General features: G+C 30.6%; 1 protein-coding gene across 2 annotated transcripts in view; it reads left to right on the forward strand.

The window, feature by feature from the left end:
- Window positions 1-17458, forward strand: part of smid (nuclear valosin-containing protein-like smid) — a 55858-nt gene that overhangs the window by 12892 nt on the left and 25508 nt on the right. Inside the window, exons 3-8 of one of the 2 annotated variants that reach the window (XM_076457991.1) lie at window positions 4554-4669; window positions 7296-7505; window positions 11399-11483; window positions 12642-12706; window positions 14486-14620; window positions 17225-17444. In XM_076457991.1, the coding sequence (XP_076314106.1) occupies window positions 4554-4669; window positions 7296-7505; window positions 11399-11483; window positions 12642-12706; window positions 14486-14620; window positions 17225-17444 (831 nt within the window). Of the gene's footprint in view, window positions 1-4553; window positions 4670-7295; window positions 7506-11395; window positions 11484-12641; window positions 12707-14485; window positions 14621-17224; window positions 17445-17458 lie in introns of both variants that reach the window. The other variant, XM_076457981.1, reaches the window with a different exon arrangement.

The following is a 17458-nucleotide window of genomic DNA, read 5'->3' on the forward strand; positions in this document are numbered from 1 at the left end:
GTTCTGTAATGGATGAGGGCATGAAGGGGTGGCTCTGCTAGTCAGTTAGCTTGTGCCCACCATGTCTTTGCCACTCAAAACACCATTGGAGGCTGAATCTGTCTGTGTTTCCTTGTGTTGTACCATTACTGTTTGTTCTCTCTACCTGACTTCTAGAGAGACTTATGACCAGACAGACTTTGATGCCCTCATTGAGCAGTTACCATCACCCTTTTTTAATCCTAGGGAATTTTAATTGGACATAATCCTCTCTGGGGTGGTATTGATATTGATAGGGGGGTTGTTTCATAGAGCATATGCTCTCCAATCACAACCTTTCTTTCTTTATTATTGGTTTTTGTACTTATTTTCATTCACCTAGTCAGTCTTTTACTGCTATTGATCTCTCTATCTGCTCCCATTCACTTTTTTCATACTTTTCTTGGAAGATTGATCATAACACATGGGGCAGGGATCATTTTCCTATCATTTTGAAAGAGACTGTCTGTGGTTCTTGTCACTAGACCTGTGTACCTTGATGGAAGTTGGACCAGTCCAACTGGCTCTCTATCACTGCTGCCTTGAAACTTGATCCTGCCATTGTTTGTAAGCTATTGATAGGTAACTGCATGGTAGTAATGATTAACTGTATTGTCCAAGCAGCTGCTCAGTTTGTTCCTAAAACCTTGACATATTTTCCATGGTATTTTTGTTCATGGTGGAATTCTGCCTGCCACATAGCATGGAAGGCTCACAAACAGGTCTGGAATATCTTTTGTAGGCACTCAACACTTTTAAACCACATTGCTTTTCAGTGGGCCCATGCACATGTTTGGAGAGCAGGCATAAAAGCCAGAAGGAATCCTGGATTAAATTCACAACCAGCATCTTTTCTACCATCAGTTTCAAAGTCATATGGTACAAGATTTGGAAGGTCAGTGTGCAATATAATTTTTTTGTTCTCCTTTTGATCTTCCCCTCTGATGGCCAGGAAGTAGCTGATGCCCAGAGCATCACCGGTACTCTTGGTGAAGGCTTTTGCTGGATGTTTAGCACTTCTGCTTCATCCTCCATCTTCTTAGCCATCAAGACACGGGTAGAGTGATCATCTTTTTCCTTTTGGGTGATTGTCTTTCTGACTGTAATCATTCCTTCATAGTGGTGATGCTCTTTATCAGTCTGGCAGTACATTGGTTGGAACTGATGATATTTAATACAAGATGCTGTGGCATCTCTCTTCTGCTTCTCTTGCTATTATTCTGATTGTTTTAATCAGATCTGGCAGGAGACTGTTTTTCCTGATGCTTGGGACCATGCTATTGTCTTCCCTTTTCCTAAGCCTGGAAAGGATCCCAAGGTTCCTTCAAACTACCATCCATTTGATTTGATGAACTGTCTCTGTAAGATCTTAGAGAAGATGGTTAATGTTCATCTTGTTTAGTTCCTTGAATCAAACAACCTCCTTTTGCCCACTCAGTGTGAGTTCTGACAATAGCACTTCACTGTGGACCACCTGATTTGACTTGAAACATCAAATAGGGAATTGTTTCTCAAGTGACATCATGTTTCTGTATATTTTCACTTTAAGAACACTTATGACACTACAGGAAGTTGCAACATCCTGTGACACCTCCATCTATATAGGTTGTGTGGCCATTTGCACATTTTTATTAAACATTTTTTAATGGACCAACAATTCTAAGTCCATGTGGGTTTGACACTTTCTTGTTCTTTTCCACAGGAATTTGTGGTCTCTAAGGGCTGTGTCTTGAGTGTCACACTTTTCATATAAATATTAATGACATAAGTGGACAACTCCTCTCTACAGTTGCATACAGTCTCTGTGTTGAGAATTTCCATGTCTTGTGTCAGTCATCAAGCACGAAATTTATTAAACATCAGCTACAGTCTGCCTTTAGTCACTTACTGAAGTGGACCACAGCTAGTGGTTTTACCTTTTCTCATTCTGAAACTGTTTGTATGTACTTCTACTGCCAATGGGATATTTACCCTGATCTTGAACTCCATATCAGAGTTGTGCTTCCCATGGACTCTGAGGCAAAGTTCTTGGAACTTGTCTTTGACCATAAGATGACCTTTATTCCACATGTCATGTAGCTTCATGTCAAGTGTACGAGGACACTGAATATCCTCCATGTCCTCTCTTCCAGCTCTTGGGGAGCACATTAATGTTCTATGCTAAAACTTTATCATGCCCCCATTTGATTGAAATTGGACTATGGACCTATGGTCTGTGGCTCTGCCAGGATCTCAGCCTTGAAGATGTTGGACTTTGTTCACCATCATGGCCTTTGGCTCTGCACAGGGGCCTTCTGCACTTCTCCAGTCCAGAGTTTGCACGCTGAGTCTCGTGAATCTCCTCTACACCTCATCCATTTGCAACTGTCTTTACTGTATCCTTCAAAACTTTGGTTCTTACTACAGCATCCCACCTTGGGTTGTGTTTTTGAATTTTTAAGGGCCATTCACCTTTTTAACTCAATTTAAGTTTTTTAATTAGATGATCAGACTTTGTTTTGTTTTAACATGATTCCTTTTGATGTATTTTAGTAATTTTATTTTTACTTTTTCAGTGGTTGTTTGGTGAAGGTAACCTAGTTGCTTTGCATCAATAAACGTCAAACAACCATCCAAAGTATTTCACTTTTTCTCATACATATATTATTTGATTATTGAACCAACTCATGTTAACTTTGGGATTGCATGTTTTGATATTCAGGTTATTTACTTGATAACATTTTTCATATTCCATGCATTTAACAGGGTTGTCATCTCCAGAGCATTTATCTTCACAAGTTCTGGAACCCCAGTTTGTTTAGGAGGGATCTTCTTTGATGCTTTCTAGTCAGTTCTTTGTTCTTATATGCTCTGATTTGTGATTTGTCTCATACTGAGATTCTTCTTCAGTGTAAGTAATGGCTGTCAGCTACTCTCATTAAGTTAAATTTTTAATCAAGCTTAATTTTCTATTTTACATTATTTACCTTCTGCAACTCTCATTTATTTAGTATTTGTACCACATGGCTTGTAAACCTGTTGTGCTATTTTACAAGATCCCTCCCCACCTTTAACAGACCTTGAAAAGGCTTATTGTTTGCATAACTTTGTTTTTATAGTAATTTCACCTAAGTTTCATGTCCAGGAGAAACATACCAGTATTTGCATAACTTTGTTTTTATAGTAATTTCACCTAAGTTTCATGTCCAGGAGAAACATACCAGTAGGAGCTAACCTGTCCTGTTTTTATGATTGTTATCATCTTCCTGTCTTGCTTTGTTTTTCTACATCTCAGTCTTCTATTTCCACTACTTTATTTGTTCCTTTCACCATAACTAAAGTACCAAGTATAAAAACAAGTAAGGTAATTATACTCATATTGCTTAATAACTTTAGTTCTGGACATACTCTTCATGGGGGCTGCTGCAGGGTCATTTTGAATAATTTATGGATTTATGAGTTCTTTGAATTAGGAAGGTTCTTTACCTTGTCTTTCCATTTACTTTCACTATTACCCTTTTCTTTTTTTTCACCTTGTATTCATTATATTCCTATTTCAGTTTGCATACATATTTTGGACTAGGGAATTCAGTAATGATATTTACCACCCTGCTTTGTTGGGAACTATTACCTCATGCACAACTTCCTTGGAATTTCCTGCACGTGTCAAAGCCTTTAACAATCTATCACCCATGCATATGTCTACATATATTGATTCAACCTGTGACATAATCTCTTCATAATGCTGTAGCCTTCCACCAATAGGAGGGCAACACAAACTCCATGCTCAGTAATCTCTGTAAGCTATCACATTATCATAGGCTTAATCTTGACAATGAAATCTAAAGATGTGCAGAGGTTGTGCAGAATGGTAAGTATTTATCTGAAATTTTACTAACTTCAGCACATTGTTTTATTAACTGTACTATGTTTACTTTTATTAGACTGATGTTAATCTGTTATTTACATTATTAATATATTCAACTAAAGTTGGTTAAATAAAACTGAAATAAACTTGAGTCAGTTAAATGTGGAGAATGTCTCATGGACCAAACAGAATTTAGTCCTTGTAGTTTTGTGTAACTCATGATTTGTTGTGAATTGGAAAAGGAAAACATTTGAAGAGCAGTTTATGAATGGGAAAAAACATCAATATGAAATTACAGTGTGATACAGAATTGTATGTTAGACATTTACTCTATCATCACTTGTGCCTGTACCAAGCACTTGGTGAGAATATTTCTTATGACTAACATTCAGTGTACATATGTGAAGTGTTTATTATATTATCGTAAAAAGAGTTCTCAATCAACATAGTAATAAAATAGTTGCTTCTTCTCTGAACAAACTATTACTTTTATTCTTTCACTGATAGTGGTTCCTAAAAAGTAAAATTATTGAATGAGTAAATAAGTCATCAATCCTAATAAATGTAAAAATATTACTAGTTTTATTAAAATATGTGTATACAGTTTTTGTTTTTACTTCCAGTGTCTAATTCTAAGTTTTACATTGGTGTCATTTCATACTCTTAAACACATTTTTTTGCTATGTAGCTCTTAAAAATATACAGAAATTGTCAGGAGTCATGGATGATGAAAAGGATGGAAGTGGAGGTCAGGAAGAAAATCATGATTTTTCTGATGACAGTGAAAACTATTTACCATACGAAGTAAGTCATAAAAAATCATCTTACTCTCCTCCAACTGTTTTATTCTGTATTCATTATTATTTATTTTATTATGGTAATTATTTGACATTAGTATGTAGTTCTGGTCACACAATAACTTCTCTTGATCTTCCACTGCCTTCTAATGTGTTAAAGAAATTTTCTTGCTTGAAATGCTAGCCATCATACCTCATAAGTTCCAGCTTCTCATATAGTAGTCATAGAGCATGTTACACCACCACATCAACAGGAGCATGACACACTCTTCTAGAGCAGCTGACTCTCTTTACACAAACCTCATTTTCTTGATTGGCACAATAAAAGTAGGATGTGTTTCTCACTTACTTTTACTTTTCAATAATTTTTTTTCCCAATTTGTTGGACTTTGTTTATATTTGTTCTATTTTCTCTTAACAAGTTTCCCTTGCTTATTTTTGCATCCTTGTCTGTTCCTGATTTTAATAACCATTTTCACAGAAATTATTTGTGATTCATGATTTACCTTAACTGCTACCACAGATCCTGAAGTTACTGGGAACACACAAGTTCCTGTTACCCAGATCTTGGGATCAAAATTGACTGTTGAAGAGTTGCAAGCCTTGTTTTGCCAGGTGTTTGCCTCTTTTAGGGGCCTGGGCCTTTAACAAGACAACTAGTGCTTCTTAAGGCTGATGAGACTATTCAGAATGAGGAGAACTTAAACACCCTTTTTCTGCTTTTTATTTTGCTGTATAGCAATATTCTGTATCTTTGGAGGAGGTTTGACTATCTAGTCCTTTCCTCCAATTATTTCTACAGGTTGGCCATGTTTTGAATGTTTCTCCTGTTTTCTGTGATGCTGCTTTTTCTGTTTGGTGTGAGACCCCTAACTCGAACTGTCTGGTGTTTCCAATTTTAACTGACATTGAGGTTCATATACAACAGTTATTATCACACTGAAGTTCAGACGTTATTATGCCTTAACCTCTTAGAGTTTCTAACCAACATACTTCACCATTTCATCACTCAAAACATTCTCTGTGTTTTCTCTTCCACCTCTTGGGGAGCAGATCAATGTTCTATGCTAAATATCTATCTTTTCCTCATTCGATCAAAATTGGACTATGGGTCTCTGGTCTTTAGCTCTGCCAGGACCTCAGACTTGAAGATATTGGACCCTGTTCATCATCAGGGGTTCAGCTCTGCAGGGGGGCTCTCTGCACACATACATATATATGTATATGTGTGTGTATAGATTTGAATATATATACTATTACTAGTTTAAAGTAGTTGAATATTAAGCTTAAGAAAGCATGTCTTGGTTTTTATTACACAGAAAATAACTGTATATGGTTTGCACACATAAATTTGAGGCATGTTACGTTTCAACATAATGCAAAATATTATAAATCAATTGTAAATTTTCCCTTCTTACTACAAAATTTAACTTCAGTGAAGAAAAGTAAAAATCTATGAAAATATTGATTGACCCCAAATTATTTGCCTTTTCTTGCTGCACGCAGGTAATGAAAATGATGTAGCATGAAAATAAATGTAATTTCTATGAAATGGTTTGGTATCTATAATTATTCTAATCAGTTTGAATAAAACAACAAACTAAACAACAATAATGTTTATGAATGTTTTCTTGTCAAACCTTGGGAAGACTGCCTTTGTACATTTAGAAATTAGAATTTAGGCTTATTATTTTCAAATAAATAATGTGTTTTTTAAAAATTGTATTATCTTTTGAACAGTTGTCTCTCTGTGTTAGAATTAGTTGTTTGAATTCAGCAGTATATTTTGAAGAGAAAAAATTGATTAACTTTCAATTTCAACTTGTCTTCAGAGTTTTGACGTGTTCACAAACAAAATTTATTTCAGTGGTTTTTGGACATGATGTTACATATATATGTATTGGGCATACTTATGTGCTAATAATACAAATACAAATATATGCAGAAAGCCAAATATAGTATCAGTAAAATGTTATACAGGTTATTTTGCTAGATATTTTCCTATATAACCCTACTAATAGTATTAGGAGGATAAAGTGCAAAGGGTTATGTGTCAAAATAAATATTATGACCTTAACAACAGATTTTAAATCCATGTTTAAATACCTGCAGCATTGTTGGTATAAAGCAATGATAGTGTGAACTGATAGATATTATGTAAAGTATTGAAATAAGTAGGTAGCAGAAATTCGTATTCAAGTTACACTGTTTTAAAATGAACTAAACTTAAGGAGGAAGAAAATGTATATTTAGAGATAAATATGCATTTATTTTGTTTTGAAAATGATTAATTATTTACAATAATATGTTGGTTTAGGAACTTAATTAAACCAAAATTATTGATTTATTTTCTGTATTAGTTATTTCTTATTATTTTTAAATGATATTAATGTGCGAGTAATTTTTAGTAGTGTTTGTAGAAAAGGAAGTTTGGCTAAATTATATTGGTTTAAATCACTGGAAGAGCAAATTATACAGTTCAAAACATAGAATAGAATTTAATTTAAACATAACACTTTGTTTTTCATGGGTACTCTTTTTATTTTGTGAATTTTTTTTTATTACCAAGCAGTAATCATCGTGATTTCAGTTTAGTTTTTTCTTTTAAGATAAAAAGTGTTTTTATTTTACAGGACACTAATATGGTAAACACTTCAATGCAAGACTTATATAAAAAATCTGGTGCTAAACAAATAGAAAATTTAAAATCTGAGAGTTTTGTTGAGGTATCCAGAACTGTGAAAGAAGCTATTGTAACTTCTGCACCTGCATCTAAGTGCATCAGCCCAATTAGAAATACCAATAATGGTAGGAATAACAGAGTTGTATCATCAGTTAAAGAGGTAAGAAAAAAAAATGTTTTGTATTCTTTGAGTTCAAAGAATATTCCAGTGGGAAAATTATTCATTTTGTCAAGTAAAAAGGAATATTTTAATTTTTCATACAGGTATCTGTGAAAGAAAAATATAGAAAGCTATGAAGACTTGTCATTTGTCATAATATATTTTAAAATAACACATTATTTTGTGGAACTGATATATATATATATTAGTTTTCATTACTTTTTGTATTATACAAAATAAATTGTGTGAAGAGTCAGTTTTCTTTAATTTGTTTGAGTTACTTATTATAATTTATTAATATAGTTGAAAATCATTAAAGATGCTGTTTTGAATATTAAATCATTATGTATTATTACATTATAGATTGTTTAATTAACTTGCACAAGCTATCAAAAATATTTACTGTAGTCAAACATTTTTTCTAATTAAAAAAAATATTTTGTGTAGTACTGCATTTTTCAAATTGTAATGTAATCATACATACCATTACTGACACTGAAGTATCTTATCTTGTTAAATTTATGTAATTTAAATGTTGGTGTAATCATGAATTTTTATAATTGATATTAGCTATATATTAAATTTTTTAACTGCCATGTTCACCACCTTTAGTTAGCAGCTAAGTGTTCCCCAATTTATCAAAAAAAAGTTATTTCAATATATGAACCAAAAACTAAAATAAATAATAAAAAAATACTTGCATTCAATTGTGTATGGAATTTAAAAATGTGAAGAAGGTTCATCAGAAATCTAAACAAAAAATTAAAAGGTAAACTAATTTGTATGGGAATAACTTTAACAGTGTCATGAAAGAAAATAATCTTGATATAATGGTTGATGAGTCTTGTAAGCCGTCCAAGCAGTGTGCAATTGCTAGTGGTAAGGCAAATAAGAATTTAGGTTATACTTATAGAAATATTGAAAACAAGTCTTATGTGGTTATAACTTCAGTGTATATGAATGATAAGGGCTAGCTTTAAAAACGTTTTAAAAATTTATGTATTATAATACATATTATAATTTATTTCAGATGAGTCTCCAATTTATTATGTTATATATTATGATTTCAAATAACCTGAAACTGATTATTAAGTTTTTGGTGAAGAATTAATCCATTCAGTATATGTTTTATATTATTATACATATTAAACATCTATTACTATAATCATTATAAATTCAATAAGGAACTCTACATAATATTCACTTTTACAGATCACTAGATGTATTCAGTTATTCTGTAATTATAATCTTTATCTATTCATATATTACATATTTTATAGTGGACCTCTACATATATATATATATACCATACTTTACTTAGTTTTACAGAAACTTAAAAATCAGCAAACATAGTTATTTACATCAAGTTTAAATTATTATTTTATTACTCAGGATAGATTATTACATGCAGTATTGGAAAACTATCAGATGTTTCAGTCCACCTAAAATAAATGTTGTACTTAAATGTGTGACATTTACAATATATTTACAAAAACTTTTATTAAAATAAAAGTTCATTATAACACATTGTTACTATTTACATGTTAACAATATATTTAATGTTTACAAATATTTCAAATAGTCTGAAGTTTGAATTTGGATTTCAGAAGAACTGAATTAATGTTTATGTATCAGATGTATGATATTTTTGAACAAGATACACACAGCTCTCTTTCTAAACATAAATATATTTTAAAATACAAATAACAATGCAATATATGATAATGGTTATTACAGATAATGATTTATATACAGAAGTTTTGCAAACTTATTAACAATACTGAATTTTCTATCTGGACTGGAACCAAATATTTTATTAATGGTTCATGATGAATGAAGTACTTTCAAGTACATGAAATGGATAGCTAGCTATCTCTTCACACATGAGGTTTTTCTGCTGAAATTATACAGTTTGTAATGTTTGAAATCTATGAACATTCCTGGTCAATTATCTGTACTTTTCAAATTAGTAATGTTTATCACAGTTATAGCTCTCAGATATAAAACTATCTCTTCTCATTGCGTTGGTTTCCTTTTATAAGCTTGAGAGTGTCTAGAAATTTCAGCTAAGGCAACAATACTGCTGGTATTTTCTTAAAACATATTTTTGATTCTCACATTTGAGAATTTTATACAAATTAAGTGAATAGGCAAGAATTTCATAATACATATTTAAAAGTATGTTACATGCATTTCTGAGGATGTATTTATAAATATACAAACATCAATATTAAAACAAATATATCATAATAATCTTGTTGCAAATAATATGTTTAGCTTAGAGAATGTAACAACCAAGATGGACCAATGGACTCCTTGTTGTCCCTATACATTATGTTAATCCATAATGGACACATCAGATAAATACAATGGTAAGCATAAAAAGAAAGGAAAACCAAGCACAAAATTTTCAGATCTTGACCCTTTTTTCATTTTTCATTGGTTTTTTATATTGTTGTATTGTTAAGTCTCATCATGTCTGTGAACTTCATATGCAGTTATATACAGTTAATTTAAGTGGCAAAAAGAAATCAGTGAAGATGTGTAAAGTTGCAAATATTGCTCTCAATGTGTTAGTCAGCATTTTTTAGACTCCAGTTCACACTTTTCACTCAGTTTATTACAACTACAAATTCCATGGCATTCAGAATTTTGATAAAAAAGACAAGTTTGAATACTGGCTAGCTGACTGAAAGACATTTTGTCTTTTTGAACCACCAGTAAATCATTTATACATCTATTTTTATCAATATTATTTTAAGTAAACTTTTCTTTTTTCAGTTAAATCATCTAGTGATATTTCAAAAACAAATCCAAGTTAATGGTAGATCATTTCATTTTGTAATAATTAAAAAAAGGATAAGAAAGGGTATATAAATTTTGTTTGAAAATGAATAGGAGTTATGTTTCAAACATATGTAATGCTCAAAAATCTGAATACTACAATCCTTAGCTTTCTACATTAGCCAGAAACTCAGAATTTGAGAAAGCATCTGAAAACCATTTTAATGATTCTTTTACATTTCCAATACATCAGTGTCAATGCTTCTGTACCACAAAGAGCAAAGAGTTAAATTTAATATTTGAAAGTAAGTCTTAAATTAGATAGTAAAAATGTTTTATAAATATGAAATTTCTGTATAAAATACTCTTAGTGTTTTTTCTAGACTTATTATCACAGTTTTTAAGTTAACCTTTACTCTTCAGACAAGTTAAATACTTGCCAGAAGACTCAAAACTCTTATCTAAATATAGTCATATATAATTCTTTCTCATCAGTCTGTATTCCTGTCATCTATTATAACAATACTGAGTTTTGTCTGTTTTTAGAAAAGCATGTGCAACTTACTATCTACATGTGCATTTTGTTTCAATGGAAATAAACAAAAGACCAGATGTAAATATACTCTGGTAGATATCATTTACAACAACATATTAATAGCTTGTCAAAGTTTTAAAAAGGTCTAACATTTTTTGATAGCATTATAGGTTTATTTATTGATAGTATGAAGTACAGTAAAATTTAGTTCAAACTAAACTGAACCCAAAAAACATGTACAAGTTACAGTGTTAATTTTTCTCTTATATTGAAAGTAGGCTGTATTTAAGGGTTTAACTAATGCAAGGGTTAAGACAAATGGACCTCTAGATTTTGGTATCTGCAATTGGATTTATTTTGTATTTTCTAGAAATCCTGTACTTAAAGAACTGCTGTTGCCATAAAGATATTGATTTGACTGCAAGTGTTTTGCAAGTCTCTGCTGGTACAAAAGTAACATTACTGATTGATAAGCATTTTAGTTTGTTTTTTTTCTGATACATTATAGTGATTGTGATTCACTGTCAACCCTTTTAAATTTTAACAAGAGAGTATTACATATTTTTTCAAGCAATCTAATCAAACTAAACTGAAGACTGAAAATAACTTATCTATCATGAAAACTTCATCAGAGAAGAGAAAAGATGGCAAGAAAAAAGGTAAAAAATGTTTTGAAAGTACAGTCATAAGGGAAAAGAAATGTGACACAAATTAGGGAATAATTTTTTGAAGATATTTGTGGCTTCCTAAATGATAAATACGTTCTAAAAATTATGTGTTTTTGCTGTTATGTAGCAGAAAGATGATAATTTTTACATAATGCTTAGTCATAAGTAATTTCTTACAAATTTTTAAATAACATTAATGTACAACAGCTATTTTTATACCTATGATTTCTCATTGAAGATTTTAATTTAGTATTTGGCATTTTTTCAAATGCTATTACTTAATGACTAAGATAAACCCTTTTAAAAGGTTTGCATCTTTTATTGATATAGCAAATAAATATACTGTTAGGATTTATTTATGCTAGCTATTTGTTTTGGCCAATTATATTTTAGTCACATTCTTTGTGAGGTGTCTATGGTTGTTTGCAGTGTTAAATCTTAATTTTATTAGTGTAATGTAATCTTTAGTTGGTGATATACTAACTTTACTTAGGAATGAAATTTTTTCACAAAAAATAAAACATTTTGAGAAAATGAATGTGTATTTGTGTTTTACGTTAATGCAAACATAAAACATAACTGAAATACAAGATGATAAAACTATTATTTTGAAATTTCACAAACTCGTTAAGAAATACAATCAAATGATTTATTTTGTTTTATATGTAGTATTGTAAGTATTTTATTCTTATATAGTGATATTAACAGCAGTATTTATTATCCAAAATAATACATAAGTTTAGAAGTTTAACATATCAAGATCTAATTTTAATTTAGAAGCATTTGAAGTACAAAGTAATACTTTTAAAACTGAATACCATTCCAATAAATGAGCTTTGTCAATAAAACATAAAATAAAAAATTACACAGTCATTAAAGTTAATTCAATGATATTTGTTTGTGTAAAAACATATTTTTAATAGATACCATATTACAGAAAACAAAATTGTTTGATAGTTAAGAATGTAATCACAAAAATTAATCCTATGCACTTACTTTGCTTTTCTGATTGGAAATGAGAGAACTTCTGACTTTTGATTTAATGATGTAGAATGTAGAATTGTATAACTTTTCAACAGTTTCCCATATATATTTGAAAATATTTATTTACTTGTAATTTTTACATTGATATTTTTTATCTATTTTCAGACATCCCCTTTTTAGAGTCATCTGTTAAATTTGCAGATATAGGTGGTGCAGAGAAAACACTGCATGTAAGGAGAATTTCTTTTTTTGGACAACAGTGAATAGGGCTTAATGAAGTTGGTAAAAATTGTAATTTAAGTAAAAATCTCTCTATGTACTTATTTTAATATTGTATGTTAGAAAGCATCTATATAAAAGGAATTCAGAGAGATTTAAGATCATGCTGGTTAGAAAACTTATGTAGTTTATATATTTAAAAACGGCTGGTATGGGTAGAGAAAGCACTAGGGTGAGGAGCGTTTTGAAAATTGTACAATTTTCTCTACAAGTGGATTTTTTCCTTATCATGGATTCTTATGTAGTTTATCAATAATTCAGTGCTGTAGATACTAAAAATAAATATTTGATGGCAGATTGGGCTTCATATTTATTTATTTTTAGTTTTTAAACAATAATTTACAAGAATATGTTAATAGCATCAGTATTACATATTTTTCAGATATAAATATGGGTTCATTGTGGTTAGTAAAATATAAATAAAAACATTGTATATGTAATTTCAGTGTTTTTGTTTCAGGAAATCTGCTAATTTCTTCAAAATGCTCTATCAGCTGTGAGCTTTTGAAAATACTGACAGTAATATATGTAATAAACCCAAGGCACTCTGATAATGCTATTGTTATATTCCTTTCCAATATTGTGTAAAAATTATAATAATAACTGCTTTTGTGAAAGCTAACTTGAAAATTAAGCCAAAATGCATCAGGTGTATTTTTCATATTTTAGTATATTGTGTCTTGATGAATGTAGTATAGTAGGATATCCTATTTAGAAGAAACCATGTGGATTTCCCCTGACTGACTAGGGTATGAAAGCTTATCCTGTATGTATTTTTTTGTTTAGCATTGTGCCACAAAACTGAACAATAAAAGTAAATACAGTGTTAAGTTAACTTTTCTGAAGTCTCCTGTTACTTTTCTCAAGTAAAATGACTTGCTAGTAAATTAAATTATAAAGGGTTGAGTAAGTTTTTTAAAATTATTTCAAGTCATGGCAACAGTGATCAATATGAAGCTGTAGAGAAATCTTTAGAATTAAAATACTTTTCACTGGTAGTTTCTTCACTTGAATGCTCAAAATGTGTATAATACTCAGTATTTTAACATTTAATTTAAGAGTGTAACTGCTACTTTAGAAAACATCTACTCTAACTTCATGTTCATTTCTTAATTTATTTACTTTTTAGAAAGATAATCAACTTGTTCTTAAAGTTCAGGTTAAATCAAATGTAGAAAATTTAAATATCTTTTGTTTTCAGTTAGATTTTTTTCCCTGTTAAAATTTACCACTTACAATCTCAATCATTTTTGAGCACTACTTTATCAATTACACTTATTTTATTTTGATACATTTTAAATTTTATATCACAGTTCAGGTATGTTAAACAATTTTATGGATATCTTTGTGAACTATGATAATGTGTACTCTCTTTTCCCCTTTGTATTCTAAAAGTTATGATACTTTTCTTTATATGTTATAGTATTCATTTAAAAAAATACAATCTGTTGCAATTATACATTATGATAAAGGTTCTAATTTGTAAACACAGACTTAAGTATTGGTTTAAATTAATGAAATAACTTCATACTTGTTATGACTCTACCCTTTCCAAATTTCTTGAATAATATCATGGATAGCACTATATTACATAACATAATCATTATTTCACAACTAATGTGGAGCATTGTAATTTCGTATGGTTCTAGACAGCCAGTTTTATTTGTTATTATTTAACTAAACTCTGTTTGTTTATATAAGTTAACCTTTTTAAATTCAATATGGCATAGGACATCTGTCAACTTCTAGTACACATGAAACATCCAGAGGTGTATGAGCAATTAGGTGTTATTCCTCCAAGAGGGTTTCTTCTTCATGGACCTCCAGGATGTGGGAAAACCCTGCTAGGCCATGCCATTGCAGGGGTAGGTATTGAAAACTCTTGGTTGTTCCACTGCCAAAGTTTCAGTTTGTAATTTCTTTCATTCATGTAATTACTATAAGTTGCTTTAAGATATATGATAATATTTAAAATTATTTAATAGAATATCAATTGTTGTTTATGATATATTGTAGCCAGTAAATCTATTCTGATAATGTTACATTCAGTATACTTCTAGGTTATAACTTATTTTTAAATTATTTTTATTTTAACCCTTTCTAAAGTGTGTGGGTTATTGACATTCCTTGACTTTCTTCCTATTAAGTGTAGACACTAACAGTTTTATTGGTGACCTAAGACTTGACCTCTCAAAGTATAGTCAGGTCATACTAAATAACAATATTTTTGCCAATAATATTTGTTGCTGAAATAAATCTATACATCATAAATATATTTTCTTTTCAATAAATTATAAGTTTGTTTATTAATATACATTGTTTAAATACAAGAACCTTAACAATAATATTCAGTAAGAATGAATTTAAATGTTCAGGATGTTTTGTTATACATTCTCTAAACTGAATAACGCTGTGCCACAGAAGAAAATTTCCACAGGTTATGAGCAAAACATTTTAACACCAAAACATTTTCAATAATAAAAAGAACATTAAAAAAAAACTGTAAACAAATTCTCAGATATTTAGTTTGTCCTATGTCTTCTAGACTTGTGACCAGATTCCTTTGTTATTCTTTGTAGGAACTACATCTAATTACTTTTCTATCACTTTTTTAAACTGTATTTTTGTGTTTATATTTTGATCTATCTAATGGTATTTCAACTTTGCAAGTGGGTATTTTTAAACTTGTTCACATCATACTATCTGAGGTCATAAAAGCTTTGAAACTAGAGGCTGTTCTAATGAAATTAGAGAAAGAGAAGAAAATATCATGTGAGAAGCAAAAAACCTTAAATTTTATTCTCAAGGGATGACTGTTTATTAAAAAATGCAATTCTATCTTTTGAGATATGCAGAAAAACTAAAAACATTGATAAGTATATCGTTTATATCAGGTCTTCCCATAAGTAATGTGTGAAAATTTAATACAGAAAGTGCATCATTATTTCTGTCATTGTAGAAGGCTTTAATGACTAAAATATGTAGTGGGACTTGTATAAAAATGTTCAGACAAATAAAAGAAACTAATCCAACTGTAATCAAATAAACCCTTATGAAGATGGATGTGTCTGAGAAGCACATTAGGCATATGATGCTTTGTGAGTTTAAAAAAGGCAATAGTGTAGCAGAAACTACATAAAACATTTAGGTGTTTATGGTGTAGAGTCTCTCAATGAAAGAAAATGTCGAAGGTGGTTTCAGGAGTTCAGATCAAGTGACTACAGCTTAAGTAATGTGCCACATTCAGGTTGTCCTGTTGAGTTTAATGATGACTTGCTGCTTGTTGCACTTGATAATGGTTGTGCTGTTACAGTTGAAGAACTAGCACAGAAGCTTAATTCAACCCATTCAACAGTTCACCATCATCTGCAACAGCTTCGAAAGGTGTCAAAACTTGGAAAATGGGTCCCCCATGATTTAATAGAAGCCAACCTTAGAGCAAGAGTGGACATTTGCACTTCTCTGCACTCTTGTGAACGTAATTTACCTTTTTTGGAAAGGTTAGTGATTGAAGATAAAAATGGATATTTTATAAAAATGTTAAGTGCCAAAAACAATGGCTTAGTACAGGTAGACTGGCTAAAGTACAGCCCAAAATGGACCTCCACCCTAGGAAAGTATTGTTAAGCATTTGGTGGAATATTGTTGGTGTGATACACTTTGAGTTGCTGCCACTCAATGTAATGATTGCATAAAACTTCTGTTTTGAACAGTTAAAGCACTTGAATATTGCACTGAAAGAAAAGAGGCCTGCTTTGATTAATCATAAAGGTGCAATGTTACACCAGGATAATACATGGCCCCATACAGCAAGGATCACATCTGCAAAGACTGAAGAGCTAGACTGGGAAATATTCCACATACTCCTTAGTTTCCAGGCCTTGCCCCATCTGATTATCATCTATTCTGAAGTTTCATAACTATCTCGATGGGAAAAGAGCTTAGAACACAAGAAGGTGCCAAAACTGCCTTATCTACATTCTTTTCCTTCAAACCCCAATAATTTAATAGAAATGGCATTTAGAAACTTGTGAATCATTGGCAGGAAGTAATTAATAATAATGGAACACACATTATTATAACATTAAAAGCATTTGAAATCATTTCTCTTTTTCTGAACCTAAAATCGGAAATTACTTAAGGGATGACCTCATAGTTGAGGCTCTTCTGTTCTTTGCAGAAATCAGGGTTTGAAGATTTTTCATTATGCCTTGCAAGTCATACTAAATGTTATGAGATGACAAAAATATCAATTATAAAATAATTGTGGTAAAAATTGTTAAAATACACTTACTTTAATATTTTACATAGATTTTAAAATTTGATATGCAGGTGTGCATTCAATACCCATCGTCCATGAAAGGGTAGATGCTGTTGACTGGATTAATTATATATACAAATACCTTCTTTTGTCTGGATAGATGTTTTGGTTTGTTTTTACAGTTTCTAAAATAACATTAATTTTTCAGGAGCTGGGTCTTCCTTTCATAAAGATAGCTGCAACAGAGATAGTGTCAGGGGTTTCAGGTGAATCAGAGGAAACAATTCGAGATCTGTTTGAAAAAGCAGTAAACTGTGCTCCTTGTATTCTTTTCATTGATGAAATTGATTCTGTCACTCCAAAGAGGGAAAATGCCCAGAAAGAGATGGAAAAGAGGATAGTAGCACAACTTCTGACATGCATGGATGGTAAACATACTTTA

This window comes from Tachypleus tridentatus, chromosome 1, assembly GCF_004210375.1.
Source record: "Tachypleus tridentatus isolate NWPU-2018 chromosome 1, ASM421037v1, whole genome shotgun sequence".
In the NCBI taxonomy this organism is placed as follows: Eukaryota; Metazoa; Arthropoda; class Merostomata; order Xiphosura; family Limulidae; genus Tachypleus; species Tachypleus tridentatus.